The following is a 26,918-nucleotide window of genomic DNA, read 5'->3' as shown; positions in this document are numbered from 1 at the left end:
ATGCCTCAGGACACAGTTGATCCTCACTGACCTCTTCTGGACTCAGCAGGTGTGGTTCCCTCTCCTACAGTCTCATCTGAAGCACCTCCCCATTTTGTGCTCGATTTGGTGCCGGATCTGATCTCCCATCCGTTGCTCCGTCTCCTCCCAAACCTTCAGACCCTCCGTCTGACAGCTTGGTTTGTCCACTTCCAGTGATTATTGCTAAGTGCAGGCTAACATCCCCTGTGAGGGACATTATCCTTGCTTCTCACAAGTCTGCCAACAAGAGAGTTTACAGAAGTAAGTGGAAGTGATTCTCCATCTAGGCTAGAGGTCAGAATCTCAATCCATTTTCGGCTCCTGTTTATGACATTCTCCTTTTCTCAACTTCCCTTTTTAAGGATGGTGCTAGTTTCTCTACAATCAAAGTCCATTTGGCAGCAATTTTCTGATTTTCATCTCAAAAATTACCATACCTTTTCTTCTTGGCTCTGCCAAGCCTTCTTGAAAGGTGTGATGTGTTGTTGTCCTATCTCGCCTTCATTCTTCACTGGTTGGGTTCAGAACCGATCCTCTGTTTCAGTTCTGCCATTTACAAAAGCTCGTGGTCTTCCACTGGCTCATGGCTGTACCCCTATTTCATCATGCCCTAGGGGAGTTCCTCAGATCTCGTTTGCCACTAACAAGATCGGGTGTTTCCATTTTGGCTCTGGCTAAGTGTTTATTTTTTCTCTAAATATTTTCAGATAATTGTGAATTTGATAAACATTTTATAGTTCTTAAGTTTAGTGCGTTTGATCCTTTGCTGCTGCTGCTGTGATTGGCCGTCATTTTTTCTCTAGACCTTTTTACCTTTCTCTGTCCTGGCTTTATTTTAAGTATTTTATTTGTTATATTTACTTGTTTAATTTAAGCTCGTTTAAGTTAGAGAGCTTTAAAAAAAGCTAATTTAAGTTAGCGAGCTTGAGTCTTTAATATATATGGTTATTTCCTTTTCCTGGAAAGCTCATTTTAGAGAGCTACTGCTGGTCCGTTTAAATTAGAGGGCCTTTCATCCCTTTCCTACCCTTTCTCTAGTTTCACTGCTTGGATTGTTTATTACCAAAAAAATTTGTTATTAATAGTAGTAGTAGTATTTTTCTTGCCTTATTACTGTTAGTTGCTATTGATATAGCTATGTCATAGGATACTAAAGAATCTAAACCTTTGGGGTTTAAAAAGTGTGTGAAATGTAATCAAAAATGTCTTTAACTGATGGCCACACAATTTGTGTGTACTGTCTGGGCGCAGCCCATCTACAAGAATCGTGTGCCATTTGCCATGCATTCAGTAGTAGAGTATTAGAAAGAAAAAATAAGTTAACATTGAGAGGATTACTAAAGACTCCCTTTTCAGAGACTATTAAAGAGGTTCAGAGTACATCCAAATTATCAAAATCCCCATCTTCCAGAACAGGGAGGTCGGGGAAAAAGATCTTCTTCTTTTGCTTATAGATCCATCAAAGAAAGTGACAAGAGAGTCATCCTTGGACTTGAAGAATGTCGGGCTTGAAAAACCTTCCTGCTTGGCTCCTACTCTGGTTTCGGTGCTGACAGTTTTCAATAAGGAGCCATTCCCCTGAACTTGAACCAGTCTCTCCAACTCTGAGATCACCATTGCTCCAAAGAGTCAGTTCTCCTACTCCCTCCTCTTCATCATCCAGAAGCCTCTCTGATGATGATGTGGATCGTGTGGTGCAGAGGCTTTTGAGGACACTGGCACTGACCAAACTTTTGTCTACTCCAACCCAGAGGGGTTCGGAGCCAACTAGGACCACCCGCCCTTTCATTGATTCCTCCTCTGATTCAGTCTGGGACCTTGGAGCCAGAGTGTCTGGAACCAGTTGTAGTGGAACTATTGGACTCGTGACCTGCACCAGGATCTTCTGGCACGACTACTGCTCCGATATCCTCTGTTCCATCTGAACACAAGGGGTCTGGGAGCCAACACTCTCCAGTTGGGTCCGGGGAGAAGAGTCGGGTCGGACAGTTGTCTGATCTGAATTTGCCTCTTGGGTCTTTGGCATGGGTGAGGTCGGCTCCTACATTGGCCTCGGAGCCAACCCGCTTGGATCCGGGGATGCCTTTTGGTTCTTTGGAGCTGGGAGCTTCCTCAGGTCAGGGGTGGGCCTTCGTGGTGATGAGGGAGAGTATTGTCACCACTGATGGATCCACTCCCAGGTACAGGCATTCTTCCCCCAATAGCGCCACTGTCTGTCTCAGTACCATCGCATCCACACAGACATGGAGACCCAAAGCCTCAGGATGCCCCATCGCGTGATACCCTTTCTTCTGAAATCTCTCCAGAATACCCTTCCGAAGAGGTCCCTCAAAAGAGATTATGCAAGAGGAAGCATTTAGACTCCCCAGAGGAGTCCATCACCTTGGATACGGACCTCGAGTTGGAAGGGGTCCCCACTGTCACCTTCTGAGAATGTCTCCTTCCAGCCACCTCTCTGCTTTAGGATTTCGAGAATGTCTGCAAAGTACATCAACCCATCTGAGGAGGAGTGTACCAGGAGGCTTTCGGGTCTCGCGCTTCCACCACTTTGGTTTCTCCGTCTTTCAATGAACTCATGAATGTAGTTAGTCAAAAGGCAAGGGAGTCTCCAGATTCAGTGGAACCTGTTCCTCGGAGGCCAAATAAGTACCCAGAAGCCTGGCTAGAAATAAAAGACAAATGGGTACAAAGCACTATATCCAGAGGCTACTCCATACCAGTTTCCTTCCTTGTCTCAAACATAACATTCTGGACGTTCCACCCAGTCAAAGGTAACAGGCAACTCTAGAAATTCAAAAGTTGCTACACAAACGAGTCATCCAAGCAGTCCCCTCAGAACAAAAAGTATCCGGAACTTACTCAAGGCTCTTTTTAGTTCCGAAGAAAATGGGGGACTGGAGACCCATACTGGATCTTGGCAGATTAAACAAATCAATAAGGAAAATGAAGTTCCAGATGGTAACACTGCGGTTGATATTCCTTTTTCTGGGAAAAGAAAATTGTATGTGCTCTATAGACCTCCAGGATGCGTACTACCACATAAAAATGGCAGACCATCCAGGATTCCTCTGCACTTCCAGCTGGGAGCCAGTCACTATCAGTTTCGAGCTCTGCCCTGTTTCTGTATCTATATGACTGGCTCCTGACTGCCACCATCAAGCATTTACTACAAAAAGCAAGAGACACCACATTACAACTCTGCTCTCACCTAGGAATCATGATAAATTACAAAAAATCTGCCTTGTTGCCATCTCAACATATCGTCTTTATAGGGGCAGATCTGGACACAACAAATTTGATGGCAAAACGTCCTCCAGAAATAGTTTTAGTTCTGTGACATCCGGTCTCAAACCTTCTTTCCAAGCAAAGGGTACAAGCAAGAACAGTTCTGCAAGTATTGGGAACCATGGCATCAGTGATAAACTTAGCTCCATTAGCACGCATGCACATGTGAATTCTGTAGTGGCTACTGTTTACTCAGTGGTCATTGCAGGAACTACCCATGTCTCACCAAATTTTGATAACGAGTCCTGCAAGAAGGACCTTCACTGGTGGCTTCACCACTCACGTGACATCAGGTCATCCCTTTGTTCACAGCCTTTAGCCACAGTGACCATGGACACCTCCCAGATATGGTTGTGGGGCATTATCAGGTCAGAACAGTCCAAGGCATGAAAACAAGACCCAGTTGCATATCAATATCCTAGAGATGAGAGCGGTGCTCTTAGCATTGCAGGCACTTCAGGACTCTCTTCCGCTGGGGACTATTGCAATTCAGACAGACCTGTCAGTTGTTTGGTACATAAACAAACAAGGAGGAATAAGATCCTACCTCCTTTGTCGAGAGGACCTAAGAGTATGGCAGTGGGTGACCTCCTCCCATCTATTTCTGATAGCAATGCGCATCCTGGGGAACTCCAGTGTGATAGCAGACAAGCTCAGCAGAGTGATTCTGATGCCTCGTGAGTGGTCCCTAAAACAAGAAGTAGCGGAGATGATTTTCTGCAAATGGGGCCAGCCTTGCTGTGATGTTTTTGCCACATCCATGAATGCCAAATGCAGCAGCTATTTTGCCCTAATTCCCTCCCGGGGTAGTCACCAAAGGATGCAGTTGTACACGATTGGCCCCCCCGTCTCTCCTCTATGGCTTCCCTCCCTTTGCCTTGATACCCAAACTTCTTCCAAAAGCCCGATCATTGGGAAGCCATCTAATTCTGATTGCCCCATACTGGCCTCATCAAATTTCATTTCCCTTCCTGTGGCCTCAACTTTAGGAGGAGCCATGGGTTCTGAACCCAGTTCCAGACCTTCTGACTCGTGCATCGGGAACACTCCACTCTCTCTTCAGACCCTCCAATTGACAGCTTGGCTGCTCCAATTCCACATATAGCCAGGCTCCATAACATCTCTCCTGCTGTCAAACATATCTTGAGCTCATCTCATTATGCTTCAGTGAGAAAACTTTATATGAGCATTATGTAATCACATTGATCCCTTTTCTGTGCCATTAGGCTCCGTTCTTGAATTTCTAATGAAACTCTTTAATGAAGGTGCAGCTGCAGCTACCATTCGAGTCCAGTTAGCGATATCTAATTTTCATACAAGAGATTTCGCTCCAAATCTGATGAAACTCTTTAATGAAGGTGCAGCTGCAGCTACCATTCGAGTCCAGTTAGCGATATCTAATTTTCATACAAGAGATTTCGCTCCAAATCTGATGTCTCACAGACTATGCAAAGCCTTCCGGAAAGGCACTGTTTTGCGAAGACCACCTTTTAAAACTCCTCTACCACCACGGGACCTGAACTATGTCTTGTCCTGTTTGATTCGTTCCCCCTTTGAACGACAGCATCCTGTGATCTAAATTTCTTGACATGGGAAACAATTGTTTTGATTGCCATCACTTCTGCAAGAAGGGTTTCAGAGCTGCAAGCATTATCGATAAAGCCCCACTACATGCTTTTCCACAAAGACAAAGTATCCCTTTGAACAAGCCCATCTTTCTTACCAAAAGTATGCTCACAGTCTAATTTGAATCAGTCCATAGAACTGACAGTGTTCTTTCCCAGCTATGGCAACAAGGCAGAATATATGTTGCACCAACTAGATGTAGACAGACAATTACGTTTCTACTTACATAGGACAAAGGACTTCAGAAAATCTGACCAACTATTTGTTTCCTTTTTGGAAGCTAATGGCTATCAGATTGTATTACCTTTGCATTACCAATCTAACAACAAAAATCTTCCTTGTAAAGTCAAGGGTCACTGTAAGAGAGCCATAGCAGCAGCTTCTGCTTTTTGTGCTAGACTACCAGTTGATACCATTTGTGCTGCTGCAACATGGGCAAGCCCTTATACCTTTATCACTCATTACAAAATAGATTTGACCTCCAGGAACAGGGCCTCCCTTGGGTCCACTGTTCTGAAGAATATTCTCCCATGAGCTGCCCAAGAAATATGGTGCTAGGGAAGCTGTCCCAACCATTGAAGAAAGAAGGTGAGATAGGATAACATCACATAAAGAAGTTATGTACTCACCATAATGTTCCATGTGTGTTGTCCATCTTGCCTTCATTCTTACATCCCATCCGCCTTTCCCCCAGCCTTTGGCTTCCGGAGGACCGAGTGGTCATATTTGGTATATAATGTTCTCTGACCTACTTTGTTCTAAAGTGGCAAAATAGTTCATGGTGAAACTGTTTTTATCAGCAAATAAGATCTGAGAAACTCTCCTAGGGCATGATGGGGTAGGGATACAGCCACGAGCCAGTGGACGACCTCAAGCTTTTGTAAATGGCCAAGTCAGAACCAAGGATAGGTTCTGAACCCAACCAGTGAAGAATAAAGGTGAGATGGACAATACACATGGAATGTTATGGTGAGTGCATAACCTCTCTTCTTTTTGATAAGCCCTCCAGTCAAGGACCCTTTTCGACCATGGAATCTTGCTCTGGTGTTGCAGTCTCTGACTAAACCCCCTTTTGAGCCTGCTACATTTTGCGACCTTCAGTTTCTTTCTTGGAAGACTGCCTTTTTAGTGGCTATAACCTTAGCAAAGAGAGAGTCAGAATTGCAGGCTCTTACTATTAAGCCTCTTTACTTAATATTTTATAAAGATAGAGTGGCTTTGAAACTCAACCCTTTATGCCTAAAGTGGCCACTGAAGCAAATCTCAGTCAGTCAATCCAGCTTCCAGTGTTCTTCCCTAATTATGCTAATAAAGGCGAATACATTTTACATACATTAGATGTTCATCGTCCGCTTCGTTTCTACTTGCATAGAACTAAGTCCTTTTGGCTCTCAGACCAATTGTTTGTGGCCTTTTCAGTTAACAAGAAAGGGCAAGCTGTGCGAAAATTACTATCTCCCATTGAATTTCTCAGTGCATTTCTTTCATTTACTCTTCATGTGGTTCTCCTTTGCCTGGACCAGTTAGGGCTCATTCCACCAGGTCAGTGGCCACTTCAGCTACCTTTGTAGCCCATCAGTCTTTGGATGACATTTGTGCAGTGGCAGCTTGATCCTCTCCTCATACCTTCACTTCTCATTATAAATTGACTTAGTTTCTAGAGGAAGGGCTTCCTCTGGCACAACTGTTTTCAGCATGTCCTTCCTTGAGGCCACCCAAAAATTTTGAGTAGCTGGGGACTCTGACCCATATGTGATGAATGATGACTAGGATCACATCAGATTAATAGTTATGTACTCACCCTAACTTAGCATCTCTGTTATCCGTAGTCACCATTCATCATGGTCCCACCCTCCAGCCCCTTCCTGAGGGATTGGCAGGATTTTGGTGGACTTTTTCTGGTGGCAGGTTTCTTCTGTCTGTCTTGTTTCTCCAGGGCAAATTCGATCTGAGGGGTTAGAGGGCAGCAGAGCATTATGGGAGGGGAGGAGCTTGAGCTAAGCTGTTGTCTAAGTGTGCCGGCTCTGATCTGATGTCGGATTCTAGGACCATACTTGATGAATGGTGACTATGGATAACACAGATACCAAGTTATGGTGAGTACATAACTATTATTATCTCAGATAGTCGTATACCAGTATCAAAACATAAAATAAAGACAATTAGAGTAACAAATGCTGCTGTTACATATCCTGTTTCAGTACCTGTACCCATTTTTTTAGGACCAGTTGAAAAAAAGCATTCTTTCCTTTAGATTACTACTACACATGTAAATTTGCTAGGGAGAGACCTTTATGCAAACTAGGTTGTACTATTTACTGTACACCACAAGGGGGTATTTGAATGTGCCAACCAAATCGGAGGGAAAAGTATTAGCAGTTGTAGCAGAAGCCAAGAAACAGCATGTTGAAGGTATGCAAACAGCTGAAGAACTGTTGCAGTAGGTATCTCCTAACTTATAAGCTAAACATACTAATGAAGTAGGTATATTAAAATCTGCAGAACCAGTAAAAATAAAATTGAATCCATCTAAACCTCTCCCAAGAGTTTCACAGTATCCACTGAAATCAGAAGCAATGCAGAAAATCAGACCTGTAATTTAGCCCTTAATACAACAAAGAATAATAGTGCCAGCTAAAAGCTCTTGTAATACTCATATTCTCCCTGTAAAGAAGACAGGAAAGGGTACATACAGGTTTGTGCAAGATTTGAGGGCTGTAAACAATGCAGTATTACCAGCTTTTCCCATGGTTCCAAATCTAGCAACAGTACTGAGTTGCATACCACCTACAGCAAAATATTTTTCTGTGATAGATCTATGTTTAGCATTGTTTTCTGTACCTATTCACCCTGAAAGTTGGTTTCTTTTTGCCTTTACTTATAAGGGACAGCAATATACATGGACGTGGGTACCACGGATATGGCCTGAATTTCCTTCATTATTTTCTGAAATTAAAAAAAAAATTGGAATATATGTAGGACCCTTAAAAATAGAATATTGAAGCTTTGTGCTAAAACAAACCTTAAATGACCAGAGGCACTTCCCTTGGCATTGATCAGTATGAGGAGTACATTAAACACTACAAGGAGATTGAGGCCCTATGAGAGGGAGACCCATGACCCTTTCATATACTCCCCCTGTGTCAAATGACAAATTAACTCTAACGGATGATGTTATATGGTCTTATTGCACAAAACATATTAATTTCTTGCAGCAGTACCACAGAACTGTACAAGAAGCTCTTCCTCAACCTCCTGACCAGCCCTGTCACCAACTGCGGACCGGTGATTGGGTTTTGTTAAAACTTTCTAGAAATAAAAAGAGTCCAAAGTAAAAAGGCTCTTTCCAGGTCCTGCTTACTACCTTTACTGCAGTCCACACTGCAAGACTACCAGCTTGGATACATTCATCACATTGCAGGAAAACGTCATGTGGGGGCCCCAGACATATAATTTTTGTCAGCGATAAAAGGTCAAAGCACAAAAACCCAAGTAGAGAATTAAAAAAAATCAACTCAGACAGTCGATGATGAATCCAGTGACAAAAGGTACTGTTAACTTTGTTTTTGTGACTGTTTCCTCTTGTAAACTGGTCAAGAGAAAATGGTTTCCTGTTGGTTCTTCAACAATATGTTGTGGACTTAAATGTGACAAACTGTTGGGTGTGTTCACATATACACCATCATTCTAAGGCAGGGAATTCCCATGATTCCAATCTCTGCCTTTCAAGTGGCATTTGAAAAGGAACCTAGTGACATTAATCTAACTTGGCGTAATGTGACTGACTTTTCGAAGGTTGTATCTCTTCAGCTTGCAACCAGAAATCATGGAGAATGTGTTAAACTATTTATACTTAAAAACCTATGACTAGGGGCATGGCATGGGCATGTTAGGAGATCGTTAATACTATTGCAGTGATTGTGCCTACCCATGGTTTGCCTACAAACTGGTCTAAATGTTGTTTTGCAGGCTATATCACTGCTGCTGTTCAACATTTGAAAAATAAATGGGCAATTCAGTGGGCAGAGCAAGTATTTTCAGTCCTTACTCCTACAGTAGATATAAAATGTGTACACACCCCTGTTAAAATCCCAGGTTTTTGTGATAAAAAATGAGACCACAGTAAATCATTTCAAAACTTTTTCCCAGCTTTAATGTGACCTATAACCTGTACAATTCAATTGGAAAACAAATCTTTTAGGGGAAAATATAAAAAATAAAAAACGTACAATAAGCTTGTTGCATAAGTGTGCACACCCTTAAACTAATACTTTGTTGAAGCACCTTTTGATTTAATTACAACATTCAGTCTTCTTGGGTACACACCTGCTATCAATTAAAGAGACTCTGATTAACCCCAAATAAAGTTCAGCTGCCCTAGTAGGATTTTCCTGACAGTTACTCAGTTGCCTGCTACAGCAAAAGCCATGGTTCGCAGAGAGCTTACAAAGCATCAAAGGGATCTCATTGTTGAAAGGTATCATTCAGGAGAAGGGTACAAAACATTTTTCACAGCATTGGATATACCATGGAACACAGTGAAGGCGGTCATCAAAAAGTGGAGAAAATATGGGACAACAGTGATGTTGCTATGAACTAGACATCCCTCCAGAATTGATGAGAAGACAAGATGAAAACTGGTCAGTGAGGCTGCCAAGAGACCTGCAGCAACACTGAAGGAGCTGCAGGAATTTCTGGTAAGTACTGGTTGTGTACTACATGTATAGCAATCTCCTCTATTCTCCTTATGTCTGGACTACGAGGTAGGGTTGCAAGACTGAAGCCTTTTCTTACACAGAAAAACATCCAGGCATGGCTAAAATTTGCAAAACAATATAACAAGTCTCCCAAAAGCATGTGGGAAAATGTGTTATGGTCTGATGAGACCAAGGTTGAACGTTCTGGCCACAATTCCAAAAGGTATGTTTGGCACGTAAACAACACTTTGCATCATCAAAAGAACACCATCCCCACAGTGAAGCATGGTGATGGCAGTTTCATGCTTTGGAGTGTTTTCTTCAGCTAGAACTGGGGCTTTAGTCAAGGTGGAGGGAATTATGAACAGTTCCAAATACCAGTCACTTTTGGCCCAAAACCTTCAGACGTTTGCTAGAAAGATGAAGAGGAATTTCACCTTTCAACATGAAATAAACCCAAGCATACATCCAAATCAACAAAATAATGGCTTCACGAGAAGAAAATTGAGTTTTGGAATAGCTCAGCTAGAGCCCAAACCTAAATCCAATAGAAAATCTGTGGGGTGACCTGAAGAGGGCTGTGCACAAGAGTTGCCCTCACAATCTGACAGATTTGGAGCGCTTTTGCAAGGCAGAGTGGGCAAATATTGCCAAGTGAAGATGTGCCATGCTGATAGACTCTTACTCAAGAAAACTGGATGTTGTAATTAAATCAAAAGGTGCTTCAACAAAGTATTAGTTTAAGGGTGTTCACACTTATGCAACCAGCTTATTGTATGTTTATTTTTTATATTTTTTCCCCTAGCAGATTTGTTTGTTTTTCAATTGAATTGTACAGGTTATAGGTCACATTAAAGGTGGGAAATGTTTTTAAATTATTTATTGTGCTCTCATTTTTTATATCACAAAAACCTGGCATTTTAACAGGGGTGTATACACTTTTTATATCCACTGTACATCTGTTCAAAGTGTTATTTTTTCTGAAAGAGCCTGCTTGAAGCCATTCTTTTTGGTTTTATATTTATATAAAGTGGTTTATTGCTATTCATAAGTAATGTATTTACTTAAGAGTAAAGTAGAAGTTCAATATTCCTAAATATGAACAATGGAGTGTATGTTGATATAATTGTACACCATTTCACATCTCAGGATTCTCTTTAATCTATGAGGCTGGCAATCAGCCACAACTTTCCTGCAGAAAACCACTTCAGTAGTGTTAAAGCAAGTTTGTTTTCACTGCACTGCTTAAATGCCGCACACTGTCATTCTAATTTGAGTCAGACTTCTTCTGTACAATGAAGTTAGTTCTAGTCATGCAGCTGCATTACTTTAAAAGAATGTCTGAGTAAAGTTTAGGTTTAATTTTTTCCTTGCTTTTGATAAGTTTCTTTTAAATTACCAAGTTATTATTTGAAGGACTGAGAGTCACCCTTGTCTCTCCCAACAGAAATGCTCTCTAAGGTTATGCAGGATTTCACCAAAAGAAAAATCTTCTGGTGGAGAAGCAGAGGGAATGGAATCCTCTGCATCAGAATCCTCATAGGTAGATTAGGGTATGTCCTGGTAATCAGAAGGGTCAGAGTTATTAGACTCCTGATCTGAAGAATCGGAAGGAAAATCAATTCTAGGTCTTTTTGAGGGGGAAGCCTGATTTCCCCTAATTAAAGTAATAAGGTCTTCAGCCATTCTAAGCATTTGTTTTTGTGGCATGTGGACCTGAGAATGCACTTTGGTCTGTTTCCTAGCCATAGTACTGTAGGCCTGAGAAATTCAATATTTTTGGTTTGAAATGAAGTTGTCGGTTTAATATGAAAATCGGCAGGCCTGACTACACTCTCAGAAGCCAGTGCCTACACAGCGGCTCCGGACCCATCCAAGGTAGAGACATCTGCAGGTTCCATAGTCGAAGAAGCATCTCGCGACATACCAGACTCCAAATAGGTCTCAGTAGTAGTTTGCGAATCTGTAGAAGTGGGTATAAGGGGCTGCGAAAGCACGTCACTGAGTACCGGTGGACTGGCGACTAACTTAACGGTAGCATCGTCGGCAGTTTTGGACCTATGCGGTCTGTCTCTGTCTTTATCTTCACTTTTTTGGAAGATTGGTAGTCAGATGGCTTATCGAAGCCATTTCGGAATACGGAGATCGAGAGTGAAAGAATTTAGAGACAAAATAGCCCAATGACGAACAGCTCGGGCATTGAACAAGGCACAAAACCGACAGCGAGGGATGTCGTGGTCTTGGCCTAAACAGGTGATGCATTAAGAATGAAAATCTCTGTGAGATATTTGCTTTCCACAGGCAAGACGATTAATTTTTTCTGACATCGGTTAGAGCAAGAAAAAAAGGATTCCCCAATGGGGTACTTATCTTTTAGAAGATGTCAGGTCTGAAACTCAAAAAACTAAAATTTCAGTAGGTGGCAGATTGGCACTTGCGAACTGCTTTTGCTTCGGGCACCGCACGGCAAGAAAGACTGATGTAATGGCGTCAGCTGCATGTTTTATACCCCTGATGACATGACGTCATGGAAGAAGCATCGGCTGCATGTTTTATACCCCTGACGACATGACATCATGGAAGAAGCGACAGCATCCGATGCAGAAATCCCAAGACTCTGGTATTCAGGCCGACTGAGGGCTAACCTGCAGGCAGATAACCCAAATATGATGACTGCAACAGTGAATACACTCAAACATCTACATTTATGGTAAGTGTACACAACTGTACTTTTCTCCCTGTTTTGAATGTGTTGGTATAAAGGTTGTAAAAACATTTCATCATAGCATTTATCTGTAAATATGTTAATTTGCAGAAGAAAAGAAGGATGTGATCAGTGAATTATCAGAACTGAGAAAACAGCTCAGAAGTGAGCAACAGCGACTAGAAGGCAAGCTTATGGATCAGGAAAGAGAGGATACCGACTCTCCATTTATTATGTCCAGGTAAAAATGTGGGTAATTTAACCTCATTTAATTATTTTTAGAGGATCGAAACAACAGAAGGTAGTTACCTAATCTTCCTTCAAGTCTGCAGTGTATATTTCTGGTAATAAGTGATCTGATGTTAATTTTCTGTCCATTCATCACTGATGGGTTCAATTCTGAGCCCTCGGAACTGAGTTGGCCTTTTTACCAAGCTCTTGCCAGACAAAAACTCTCGTGCTAAGTCTGTACCCAGAACACCCTTCTCCGTGTTACCCAGATCTCCTGTGCCGCATAGCTGTAAAGCCATGTTTCAGCAGAGCTCTCAGCTAAGTGAAACTTTTGTGATATTTGTGTGAAAAAGTTTTGATATCATCATATTTTAAGCAGCAATTAGTTTTTCTAGTGTCGTTTCTTCTGTCTGACCTTGGTTTTTCCTCTCTACCCATAGTTAACCGTTGGTACACTTTCAAGTACCATTGTTGGTATGGCCTTCCTCCCTTCCCCTTGTGGTATTTCTTCAATACCATAGTTGGTATTGTTTAACCTATTAGATGTCTTTTATTCAGGTGTTTCCTTTCTTTTCTCTATCATACCAGTGTATTGTTATATTTGTGACTTTTTTGAACGGAGTTGACTTTGATTATAGTTGGATTATACAGTTGGCCTGTGGTGTTTTTTCTCTTTCAAGATGTCATGTAAGAAGGGTACTTCAAGTTTTAAGAAGTATCAAGTTTTAAGCATTGTACTTTATGTAAGGGCAAGTTACCTAACAGTGATTCTCATGATAACTGTGTATACTGTTTGGGAGTGTCCCACCTTTTGGTGCAACCTTCATGTGACATTTGTCAAAGTTTCAGTCAACACACACTTAATGAGTGCAAAAAGGGTTACTCAACTCTCCATTCTCAGAGGCCATTTCTGCGATAGAGGTCTCAACCCCTCCTTCTAAGGACAAAAAGAGATCCCACTCTGTTCCTTCTTCACCATCGGGTGATCAGAGCAAGCCTGGGAAATCAAAATTCCCAAAGTTATCTTCGGAGCATAAATCAGGCTCCTCGGCTCCGTCTTTATTGGTTCCGACCATCTCAAAACCATCGATACCAGTGCCCTTTTTGGCACCGGTCCAGCCTCAAGCATCGATCATAGACCTTACTACGTCTGTTTTGATTTCAACATCTGTGGCCACTTTGGCTCAGTGCACACCTTCGACTATGTCATTAGTTTCCATTTTGAAACCGACCGTTTCAGCTCCAAGTGCCACTTCAACACCGAGTGTTCTACTGACCTCACTGATTTTGACCCCTTTACTTCTGGTCTTGAAACTAGAGACTTCAGTGCTGGCAGACCTTGCACCATGGACCTGATACTCCCCACTCCGTAGATCCATTTCTAGGCCAATCGTATAGCCTCTTAATCGAACGTCCTGACTCCCCATCCGGGTATCCACTAGATCCACCAGGAGCCTTTCTGAACATGATGTGTAAGCATTTTGTAGACCAGCTGTTGTTATCCAGGGGGATTCCCTCACTTTCTAAGACCCATCCACCTGCAGGACTTGGGGTGCCTTACCCACAGACTCCATCTTACACTCCTTCGACCATCTCAGTTCTGAAGCCTTCTGCTCCGACATCATTCTTGGAACCCATCATCTCGGCGCCTACGGTGCATCTCACACTGGCTCAGAGTTTCTTCCTTTGGTCTTCAGTCTTTCTTCAATCTGGGGATCGGGGGACAGGTGCATCTGCCTAATGTACGGGAGCCACCTCTCTCCTCGGTTCAATCCTCTGTGCCGATAGCTGCATCAGCACCGATCCTGCTTTGAAGCTCCATCTGTGGGGGCAGGTGTGATGCCCATGCCCTTGCCCAGCAGTCAAGGAGCCTCAATCCTCAGCACTAACCCCAGAGAGGGCGCCTCATATATGAGGAAAGGATAACAAATGCACACAGTGGAGTTCAATTTCCCTTAAGAGCACACAGAGATCACAGTCAGTCTGGGGCTGGTCGCTCCCTTGCTCCCCAGGTCCCCAATAAGATTCCCCACTGGCACAGCTATAGGGTCCAGATCTCAGCCTAGCTGGGCAAGCTAAAATCTCCAGCACCCTCTCTGTCCAACCAGTGTTTCGTGTCCCTGTACTAGTAGCTGACACACACACACTTTGAGATGAGTTTATGCAACCACACAGACACTTCTGGGGAAGGGTGGCACAGGTTCTCCAGCTGTGCCCCTTTTACCCAGACTATACAGTAGTGCCGGCTGCCACCACCCAGCTAATATTATCAGCTACCCAAAGGCCCTTAAAAGGGTGTCCAATTATTATTGTGCAATATTATTATCCAATTGGTAGTTATAGCCCAAGGCTAAAGCTATTAGAGTGGCTTTGTACAGTTTTACCAAAGGCATACAAGTACTCTTAAGAGTTTAAATTATCTCTACACAAATCAGCCACAGTTAAACGGTTTTAAAATATTTAATAATAAATAATTAAAACCACAAGACAGTACTTTCTACTACACAGAGCTAGTCAAGAGTTCAGAGATCACACACAAATACTTAAAATAAATCAGTAGTACAGTTCTGACATCACAGAAAAAAAACACTTAGTCTAATCTTTATAGTCCTAGCTATTTCTACAAGAAAACACACTTCTAAGATAACTTAATTAAGACAACGAGCAGAGTGCTGAGTTGGATAGTCAAGACAAAAATGCTTAATAATCTCTGGTTCTCATTGTTTAAATTGCTATTGCAGTTCTGATAAACATTACACCATCTTTTTACACTTCCTGGTGTTCCCAGACTGACAGAAACTGCATTTACATTCTTTTACACTTAGAGCAATAAAGGACATTCCATATGTAAATTCTGATAATTAACTTTAGCCTTAAAACAATAGGCAGGAAGCCTTCATCTAGCCCAGCCGGAGCCGAATGGTAAACATCAAAGGCAGCCATGAAATAATTTTAATTTCAAAGGACCAATAAGAAATGCTTGACTTAGATTTCTTTACAGCAGAGGGCAATGTTGCCACATTGTTTTAAGTTCAACATTTCACAGCACATTCTTTCATTTAAAAAAACAAGCTTTTAGTTCAACATTCATATATACAAATGATAGAATTATCTGCTATCTGGCTAGGCTGGCAGCCTTCACCCTTCTCTACCAGTCTTCACAGCGGGTTTGTCAGAGCAGGGTGTGACCCCGGTCCCGAGGTTGTCTTGCTCTGTTCCGGGCTCCCATCCCTCTTCGGGTGGGCATGCTTTCTGTGCGATGGAAAGGGCTCTTGCTTCTGACAGCACTCCTTTGATGTCGGAACCCCAGTTTTCACCCCTTGAGCTACAGTTGTCACAGACCATCCCCCCCCGGACACTGGGTGGAGAAGCTGCAGGACACCCCTGTTCAGGGTACCCGGTCTTCCGAGTCCTTCTGAGAGACCCCCACTGAGGAGATTCCTCAAAAGAAGATGTGCAAGAGGAAGCACATGTATTCACTTGAGGAGTCCTTAATGGAAGACACGGATTATGATGATGGTGAAAGGTCCCCACAGTCACCTCCTGATGATGTCTCCTTTGGAGATATCCTGGAAATGTTAAAGCAGAGAGGTGACTGGAAGCCCTCCAACCCTTCATCTGAGGAATCCGTGTCCCTGCAGGCTTTTCACGCCCAGCCTTCTACCTCTTGGGTGACCCCACCTGCCGACCAGCTCGTCGTGCAGCATGCTTGGAAGAACACTGATTCCATTGAGGTGATCCCTCGGAGACAAGACAAAATTCTTTCCCCTCCTGAGGAGAACCCGCATTGGTCCAAAGGGTTACCAGTTGATGCTATGGTGGTTGCGGCAGCCATGAAAAAGGACTTGGCTGAGGAAAGTCCCACTGTCCACCCACCCAACAGGGAGTCCCAGGCAGTGGACAGACTTGGGAAGAATGTTTTTGCATCAGGGACCTTGCCATATGGTCCCTGAGTTATTTGGCACATTTTACAAGGCTCCAGAGGGACTTGATCTCTGAACTCTCTGGGACGCTCGCAGGATAGTTGTCTGATCCGGTCAGGGACAAAGTGGCCTTGCAGCTCGTATCCCTGGAATCAATATCCTACTCGTCCATGAGGTTGCTGTCACATGCAACCAAAGGGGAGGCTAGAACAGCGGGTTCGGGGATTGTTATGAGGCGTCATGCCTGGATGCACATTTGTGACCTCACGAGCCCCTTCAAGTCTTCCTTTTTGAATGTTCTCATCAAAGCTTCATCCCTTTTTGGCTCCAAAGTGAAGGACATGCTAACCAGGTGCAAGCAAGATGGAAAGACCCTGTCTGCTGTAGGCCTATGATTTTTCAACCCTCAACTTACCTTCTCCAGGAATCAGAGGAGTGGGAAGATGTGGCATAAGAAATCTCAGGGTCCCTTCCATGCCACAAGTGGTGATGATACTCCCAAAGGCAGAGGGATTAATTCCAGAAGATGCCCTTGCAGAGACAGAGATGTTTGTGATGACAATGTTTAGATCCCTGGAGCATGTGGCTCTGAGGGATTGGGCTTTCTTTAAGTGTAGCTTGTCCAACAGATCTGGGTTTGACATGGCTTTGTATGTTAAGCCGAGATCGCCTCTGAGTAGACGATATGCGACAGTATAGCTGGAGTTGTTTAAGGCGGTCAGCATAGGTCATCTGCTTTAGGCCTGTGATTCTTTTAGTGTGGTATTTCTGTGGCCTTTCCAGTTGTTGCAGGTGTCTTGAGAGGTACATACCAAATGGGGCGTTATATTCTATAATGGGTCTAATGAGGGATGAGTACAGTGGGACAATGACCTCCTTTTTTCTGGATGAAAAGCCCTTAGTGATGAGGTGTGCCACATAGAAGGATTTCCTGACTGTTGTGGCAATGTGGTTATCGAAGGTAAGACCACTGTCCACCTGTGTCCCTAAGTCTCTTATCTCACTTTTGGTGTTTAGTGTACTGCCACCTATGTGGTAATTCACAGGTGCATGTTTTTTCCCAAAGGGGATAACTATACATTTCTCGGCATTGAGCTTGAATCCATAGCTCTGGCACCAAGCATCTGTTTCTGTAAGGACCTTTTGTAGAGTATCCACATCATTTGGAGATTCAATAATGGTTCCCAGTTTGCAGTCATCTGCGAACTTTGTTAGCCAGAGTCACTTAGTGTTGGCCTGTACTTCAGAGAAGTAGATGCCAAACAAGAGTGGTCCCAGGACTGAACCCTGAGGTACTCCATTTGTCACTTGACTCGAGCTGGATTTGGAGTCAGCTACTTTTACAGTGTGGGTTCTGTCAGTAAGCCAGTTGGCAACCCATCGAGTGACATAGGGATTAATACCCAGCTTAGTAAGTTTATTTATGATTCCAGAGTGGGGGATGGTGTCAAAGGCCTTGGCGAGGACCATATAGGCTGTGTGGACTGCCTTAGCCTCGTCCACGACTCTGGGGACTGATTCAAAGAAGTCAGTCAGGTTCAGGAGACAGGATAGGCCCTTCACGAACCCAAACTGGGTGGAGTCCAATGTTTGAAGGTTGCCAGTGTCTTTGTTTATAAGTTCCATGATAATACATTGCATGACCTTGCAGATCAGGCTCGTCAGACTGATGGGGCGGTAGTTCCCGGGATCCAAGGTGGATCTCCCCTTGTGGAGTGGGAGAACCGTAGCTGTGCGCCACTCAGTGGGCACAAAGCCTGAGGTGAGGCTATGATTAAACATGACACGTAGGTGAGGTGCCAGTTCATTTTGTAGTTCATGTAGTACACAGCCCGGGATGTCATATGGTCCCATGGATGCTGTATTCTTAGCTTTGGAGAGTGCGTTTTTTACCTGTGTGGCCATTATTACCAGAATTTGGCAGTCTTCCGGTATTGAGATGGGCCATTTAGGGGTGAGAGGGTGGTGAAGTTGGCAGTGAATTGATCTGCCAATAATGCCATTATGTTGTAGCTCAGAGCAGATCTGAGCATTGCCATTTAGATTTTTGACATAGTTATAGAATGCCTTGTGGTTGTCTTTGGAATCTTTGGCAATTTTATTTTCGTAACTAGCTTTGGAGGATTTTATGAGGGATCTCAGCTTCTTACTGAGGCTGGTAAGGGAGTTTTTTGCATCCTGGGATTTCCCCCTTTTCTGCAACAGTTTCTTCCATTTGTTGTAAAGTTTGTTTATGGCAGGGGACCACCAGATTGGCTTCAATTTTTTGGAGGAGAGCATCTTGGTTGTATTTGGGATGGCACGATTCATGGCATGAGTGGATGTGCTCATATAGTGCGTTAGTGTAGGACTCAGCAGTTGAACTTTCACTTTCCGTCTGCATGGGTGTCATGAAGTTTGTCACTTCTGACTTGAGTAGCCATGAAGTTGGCTTTGGAGAAGTTTTTTATGGAGGTTTCCTTACTGGGGATGGGGGTGGGATGTGTATGTTAAGGGTGATTAGCTTATGGTCTGACCTGACCAAAGAGGGGGTTGACCATAGGTGTGGAGCATCGAATTCCCATGTTGGTAATGACCAGATCTAGGATAGTGGAGCCCCGGGTGGGACAATGGATTAGTTGATCCAGGGCGTGTTGGTACATGAGTAGTTTCCCCAGTTAATGGCAGGGTAGTTGAAGTCACCCAGTATTAGGGTGTTTGGTTGTATCTTAATAATTTCCAGTATGTTTAGAAAGGTGTAGTGAGAATCTTGGGGCATGGTGGGGTATCTGTAGCAAGCTACAATTTGGATTGCAGTGTTACCTAGTGTTAGTTGCACCTGGAGATTTTCCGATGCATTGTGTTGGGCAATTAGCCTGGTGGTGTGAATATCCTTGGTGAATATGGACACTCCTCCACCAATAGTGTTTCAATCCTGGTTTGATGGCCAAAAAGTTTGGTAAGAGTTGTAGCCTGGTATTGTAGGGGTGCTCTGTGGAGCCTTGAACCAGGTCTCAGTTACTGCACAGATATCGATGTTCTCCATTTTTAGGAGTGCCTCGAGGGAGTGCATTTTGAGGTTTAGACTTCTAGCATTGAGTAGCATTACCTTCAGATTTTTATTTATTTCTTTATTTATATTTGTTGACCGGGATTGTCCGATTGGACGTAGGTCCATTTTCAGCTGAGGCCTGGGGAGAAAAGCTCCACAGTTAAAATAAACAGACAGTAGTTACAATGGATTACATAGCGATTAACAATTTACATAGCAATTACTTAAAACATATTTACAGATGAAGAACATAGTACATCAGTAGACAACTAGAATCTTTATCTGTGAAGTACATAACAGACATTAACAAATGTTACAAGAAGAAATTCCTGCTGTATAATAAGTACTGGCTTATGAGCATCTGAGCTTGCTATAATCAAGGTAGTTAGTGGAGTGCAAAGAAAGGTAGTGGTTGGATGGGGTGGGTGATATTAGAGTGGGAGTTGCAAGGGCATAGCCAGCATGTTTTTAGGTGAGCTTTTAGTAAAGTTTTGAAGTGGGTGCATGATGGTATGGAGGTAATCGTGGGTGGGAGGAAGTTCCATAATTTGGCTATGATGCAAGAGAATAGTGCTTCACCAGCAGAGTTATTGGCTTTAGTGATCTGCAAGTGATTTTTGTTGTTCGATCTTAGTGGTCTGGTGGTGCGATAGGGTTGGAGTAGATTCTGGAGGGAAGGGACATTTAGTGGATGGTTTACTAGTTTGTGGGCGAGTGAGAGCTGATACCATTGAAGGAGGTGAGGGAGTTCAAGCCAGCCCAGTTCAGCAAGTGAGAGACGGTGGTGACTATGGTAAGATGCCCCTGTGGTGAATTTGGCGATTTTGTTGTAGCAGGTCTCTAGCTTGTTTAGATCGCATTGCCTTAGGTTGGTATATATTTGAGAGGCATAAAGTAGGGTGGAGATAAGGTGGGAATTTGCTATTGAAATCTTTGCTTCTTTGGTGAGAAATTGCTTATTTCTGTATATGCTTGTACCTGTTACGGAGGTGGTTTTGTCCTTTGAACTTTGCCTAAAAAAGGCACTATAGGGGTGGCAAGAGCCTTAGCCAGTAAGCTGAATCCCAGGGGCGACAGGTGCAGACCATCTCTGGCAAAGCTTTGTGGTCTGTTGATCATGTCGTTCCAGGCAGACAGATACTGGATCCCCTTTGAATGACACCAGAAGCTTAGCCAATTGTTGAAGTCAATAATTTTTTCCTTATATTTTGGCATCATTCTGGGTGAAGGCAGGATGCTACTCGGGGCTAGGGTCATACCTGCCTTGGCCACATGATCCGAGAGCTATTTCATGTCTCTCTTCATATAGTCCAGGGAGGTACATCTCAAGTCATTCACTCCAACATGGACAATGAGAGAGTCATGTTTGTACTTGTTGTGGAGTGACTTGAGTGCATGTGTTATGTGGCGGATCCTGGCACCCGACAGGCAGCTGACTGTAATTTTCTCCTTGTTCAGCTTGGTGAGTGGGACATCAGTGTGCCTGACTGGTGCCAAAAAAGATGGGACTGGAGACCCATTTTGGATCTCAGCATCTTAAACAAGTCTGTCACGCAAACCAAATTCCAGATGGTCATGGTTCAGTCCATTCTCCTCTTTTTAAGAGAAGGTGATTGGATGTTCTCTATAGATCTCTGAGATGCGTATTACCACATCAAGATGGACAAACGCTCCAGGAGTCTGCTTCGCTTCATGCTAGGAGCCAGTCATTATCAGTTTTGTGCCCTGCCATTCAGTTTCTCTGCAGCCCCCATAGTGTTCACGAAATGCATGGTAGTGGTAACAGCTCGCTTGAGACTAAAAGGATTGCGGGTGTCGCCATATCTGGACGACAGGCTCCTTACCACCCCCACCAAGCATCTTCTGGTAAGAGCACTACATTATACTCTCTCTCTGGCAAAATTGTTGGGAATAACGATACATTGGGAGAAATCAAACCTTGTCCCTACACAACAAATTGAGTTCATTGAAGCAGTGTCCTATACTCAGTCCTGTCTGGTATCACTCCCAATTCACAGACCCCATCTATTGCGGCTTCAACTCCGGGTGATACTGTCACAAATAGTTTTTGCAAGGGAAGTTCTTCAGGCCCTAAGTTCTATGGCAGCGTCAATCCCAGTAGTGCCTCTAGCAAAGCTACACATGTGGATTCTGCAATGGCTTCTTCTGTGTCAGTGGTTTCCAACTATCCCCCCCCCTCAGTTACCAGACTCGAACAACCAACTCCTGCAAACAGGACCTGCTTTGGTGGATGAGGCCAGACGTAGAACTTTGGAGTCGTTCATTTCAATCTCCTCAGCCTACAGCCATTGTGACCATGGGTACTTTCCTGATCGGGTGCTGGGACCATTTCCAGGAAAGACTGCCCAAGGTGCATGGGCCACCTCAGAGGCCCACCTGCATACCAGTGTTCTAGAACTGAGAGCTGTGCTGTTAGCACTGCAGGCCTTCCATTCGGCTCTCCCTTCCGGGACAATTGCAGTTCAATCAGACAATATGTCAGTGGTCTGGTATATCAACAAGCAAGAAGGAACCAAGTCCTATCCACTATGTCGAGAAGCCATGAGAATTTTGCAGTGGGCGATAGCTTCCAACCACTTTCTAATAGCAATGCATATCCCAGGGAGCTCCAAGCATGATTGCGGACAGGCTAAGCAGATGCATCCTCATGCCTCACGAGTGGTCCCTCAATCCCGAGGTGGCGTCAGCAATCTTCAGCCACTGGGGCCAGCCCTGCTGTGATCTTTTTGCCTCCCCATCAAACACCAAGAGCAGCAGCTATTTTGCCATGCTTCCCCCAGAAGGGGAGTCACCGAGGAACGCTCTGATCCACGACTGGCCCACAGGACTTCTTTACGCTTATCCTCCCATCCCTCTGATCCCTCAATTTCTAAAGAAAGCTCTTCGGTTGAGATGCAAGGTGATCCTCATAAACCCATTCTGGCCTCAACAAGTTTGGTTCCTCTTTCTTTGGCCTCACCTAGCATACCTGCCATGGATTCTGGACCCTCTACCAGGTCTGATTACTCACCCAAATCTGTCCAGTCTCAAGCTGACAGTTTGGTTTCTCCACTTCCACTAAGTAGCCAGGCAAGCTAATCTCTCCTCGCCTGTTCGAGACATCCTTCTGACCTCTCATAAACCATCCACCAAAGACTATACCAGGATAAATGGAAAAGATTCTCCATCTGGTCCAAGGATAACATGCTAGACCCATATTCGGCTCCAGTTGTTGCGCTGCTTCAATACTTGGCTTAGTTTTTTGATAATGGAGCTTCTGCCTCTACTGTACGAGTACATCTAGCGGCAATTTCCAATTTCTACAGTGGTGTAGGTGCCACCCCTCTTATCTCTCTACGCATTTGCAAGGCTTTCTTCAAGGAGACTTCTCATATATCAGGCCTCCTGTCAACCCGTGAAACCATGGAACCTCACTCTAGTCCTTCAGTCTTTGACTCTGAAACCTTTTGAACCTACTGTGCAGTGTGACCTAAAGTTTTTATCTTGGAAATCCTTGTTCTTAGTAGCCATCACATCTGTCAGAGGAGTCTCAGAGCTGCAGGCATTGTGTATCACGAGGCCCTATCTGGTCTTTCATAAAGACAGAGTATCACTTCGGACGAATACATACTTTCTCCCCAAAGTTATTTCTGAATTCTCCATAAACCAGACCATTGACCTACCAGTGCTCTTTCCAAATTTTGCCAGTAGTGGAGAGTACTGCCTTCACTCTTTAGATATATGTAGACAATTGAGATTTTATCTAGACAAGACCAAACCTATCCGTAACTCTCAACAGCTTTTCTTCTCCTGTTCTGGGCCCAGAATGGGAGAGGCTCTTTCCAAGGTTATTTTATCAAAATGGCTATGGGACTGCATATGTTTCATCTATTCCCTCAGTAATGAATCTATGCCAAAAGTTAAAGCTCACTCCACTAGATCTATGGCAACATCTGTAGCTTTCCATTCCAGGGCTTCCATGGATGACATCTGTGCAGCAGCTACTTGGGCTAAGCCTCATACCTTCATCAATCATTACAGATTGGACTTGGTCTCCAGAGAGAGAGCTGCCTTCGGCTCAGTGATACTCAGGAATGTTCTTCCATAGGGGCCGCCCATGGACCTCAAGGTAGCTTGGGATTCTGTCCCATCAGTGATGAATGGGAAGAAGATGAACAACATCAGATAAAGAAGCTATGTCTTAGCATAATGTTCCATTTGTGTTGTTCATCTTCTTTCATTCATCACTTCCCACACTCCTTCCCCCTCCAAAGGCTCCTGGCAGAATACTTTGGGTCTAAGTGGTGCCCTAGGGTAGTTGCGCAGAAGTGGCTTTGGCTTTACTTCCTTTTCTCTAGCAAACTCGATCTGCAGTAACAGGGAAAAGGGCATTCTGGGTAAAGACTTAGCTCGAGAGTTTTTTGGCTGGCGCAAGCTTGGTAAAAAGGCTGACCCGGTACCGAACCCATCAGTGATGAATGAAAGATGATGAACAACACAGATGGAACGTTATGGTAAGACGTAACTTCTTTTTTCTGAAAATATAGACCCATGCCCGTGCTCAGGCAAGATGTCGGCTGTACACACTGTGCAGCTTTGCAGAGCATGACTATGTTTGGCATTTGGGATAAGCACTCTAGCTTGAATGTATTCCCCTTTGCTAAGTAGTTGATGCTATGTGCATGAAATGTTTGTGCACTGTCTAACCTTGCAATATTTGCAGGCAGGTGTGTGCTTGCTTGAATATTTGCTAACAGAAGACTTTACCTTGGCTTTTTTTGCCACCAGCACAGTTTGGTAATTTCAGTATGTTTACCTGCCTTTTTTCACTTCCTGGGCTTACTGATTCTCAAGGTTGTTTGCATTTGCAGCTCACCTAAAGCTCAATTTTGCAAGTGATTTTTGTTAGATTAGGTAACATCTACTGTTTGTGTCAGTGATGGCAAGCTTAAGCAAGCTTGTGCTTTTGCTGAAACTGACTCCATTGTCTAGGAGCATTTTTGTAAACTGAGAAATTATTTTTGGAAAATATGTTATTTACTGGGGTTTTTTTTCTGAAGTACTCTGCCTAAGAACATTTTTCCTTTGAAAAGAGTTGTACTTAATGAAGTTGCTGTGCAATTTAGCAGAATAATTGTGGTGTTATATAAGGCTTGAGAAAACTGGAATTTGAATATTGAAATACATAACCACTTCTTTTCCCATTTCTGTGCCATATAACATTTTGACACTAATGAGATCCATTGTAGGTAGTACACTACGTACCACATAGCAGGTTATTTCTTAATGCCAAGTAGGCAGAAGAAGTAATCAGTCATCTCACAAACTTTAGGAAGTAAAGAAATGACATGCTCTGCAGTAAGATTTTTTTTGTGTAAAGGAAAATAAAATTCATAATTTCTTTGCCATCTCAGGTTCAACATTTAGATAATCCATTGATCACCTCCAGTTGCACATTTCCTGATGTTTTGTTTTTGGCACTGGCCCTGTCAAAACTTGTAGCCCTCAATCAGAATTACAGGGCTTTACTAATTTTGTGGTCTGTTGAAATAAAAACACATTCTCACCAAATACTTCTTTTTTTTGCTGCAAGTGTGTGCAAACAATTTTTGCATTAGAGTCTCAGCATGCTTTACTCTTACACTTCTTTCAAACCTAAACATATAATTTTATTTCCTTTTTATTATATGTGAAAAAAAAAAAAAATATATATATATATATATATAACACACACACACACACACACACACACACACACACACACACACAGATACTGCTGCGGTAGCGTTGTCGCCTCACAGAAAGACGTCCTGTTGTGCATCAGAGCTGGCAACTCGGCATGTAAAAATCTACTGCTAATCATTAGCGGACCGGAGTTCTGCTGTGGCGACCCCTAACCAGGAAAAGGCGAAAGACAACAACAACAGAGAGAGAGATAGATATATGTATATAATGTGTGTGTGCTTGTGTATGTGTGTGTGTGTGTATATATATATATATATATATATATATATATATATATATATATATATATATCTATATAAAACGAAGCAGATGCTTTCATGATTGTTAATTTTTAGAAGGCCTGCTACAAGTTCAGTATTATTGAAAGAAGGGATGGGATTAGGATATGGAGTAAAGGACAGCTGGTTGGAGTAGACTAGTGCAACACCGCCACCTCGAGCACTTAGGCGGTCAGATCAAAGTGATTGAAATCCAGAGGGAAGGAATTCAGAGTCACTTATGTGAGGTTTTAGCCAGGTTTCAGAGATGGCTACAATGTCAGGTGAATTGTGAGCGAGCTAAGCATGAAAGTGGGTTATTTAATTTTTTAGGCTTTGGGCGTTGATGGTGAGGAATTTGAGGTATTTATTGATGGAATTATTGTGGGAGCTAGTGTGGTTAGTAGGAAAGAAGTTTGGTCCTGGATTAGGGTGAATGTCACCGGCTAAGCAGAGGTATGTGAGATAAGGAATAAGTTGTTTTGGTTTGTACTTAGTTAGAAGTGTCTGGTAATGAAAAGGTCTGGGTTTGTAGTATTTAGTAGTGATTGGGAGAAGTTTTACTTTGAAATGGAGGGAAGGGTGGGAGGTAACTAAAGAAGCTGAGATGTTGTGGAAGTGTGTTGTGTGGGGGAGGTGGGGAGGCAGAGGTGGAGGGTGTAGATGGAAGTGAGTATAGGTGGTGGCATGGTATAGAAGAAGTAGAAGAAGGATGAGGAAGGAAGTGGAAATAAAGGTTTTAGGAGTAGGAGAGTGCATGATAGGTGGGGCCTGTTGGATGTAATAGAGAGGAGGTTAAGGGACTTGGGAGAGAAGTGGTGAGGTAGTGAGAGGCAGGTGGGGTGGAGGGAAGTCAACAGTCTGGAAATTCAGGAAATCTCAAGGCAGGATACACCAGGGAATGATATACACACAGCAGGACAAAACTTTGGATCTGAAGTAGGAGAATTCATTTGTCAGCAACCTGTGGGTATGGATCCGATATCGGATCCGAACCGGCATGGTTTATCCAGCTATGGATCCGAGCTCCTAGCTCCTCCCCTCACCCATAATGCCCTGCTCTCCCTACATGACCCCAGATCTAGTTTGCCGCGCGTGGTATAGGCTGGGTCGTCAGAGCTCCAAAAGCTAAGTGATAGTTTTTCTTTATTAAAGGGTTTTAAAATTTTTAAAACTTTAAATTTGTGTGAAAGTTATAGGTTTCCCTTCTGTTTATATCTTTTTGGGGTTAATTTAATATAGTTTTTACCCTCCCCTCGCTGGTTCGTAGTTGGTGTGTGTGTGTGTGTGTGTGTGTGTGTGTGTGTGTGTTTTTTTTGGGGCCTTTGTGTGAGTGTTTTAGTTTATTTTATTGTTACTATTTTAAAAAAAAAAAATAGTGATGTCTGAGGCCCAAAA

At 43.3% G+C, this 26,918-nt stretch overlaps 1 protein-coding gene across 1 annotated transcript in view; it reads left to right on the top strand.

Moving 5' to 3' along the window:
• CSPP1 (centrosome and spindle pole associated protein 1) overlaps window positions 1-26,918 on the top strand; it is a 2,775,649-nt gene that overhangs the window by 1,963,474 nt on the left and 785,257 nt on the right. The window contains exon 19 of the mRNA XM_044066267.1: window positions 12,445-12,574. Coding sequence (XP_043922202.1) covers window positions 12,445-12,574 — 130 coding nt within the window. The remainder of the gene's footprint in view (window positions 1-12,444; window positions 12,575-26,918) is intronic.

This window comes from Protopterus annectens, chromosome 3.part1 (assembly GCF_019279795.1).
Source record: "Protopterus annectens isolate FY-2018-M chromosome 3.part1, PAN1.0, whole genome shotgun sequence".
Classification (NCBI taxonomy): Eukaryota; Metazoa; Chordata; order Ceratodontiformes; family Protopteridae; genus Protopterus; species Protopterus annectens.
The sequence above is the reverse complement of the archived record's forward strand: the minus strand, read 5'-3'. Positions and strand labels throughout refer to the sequence as shown.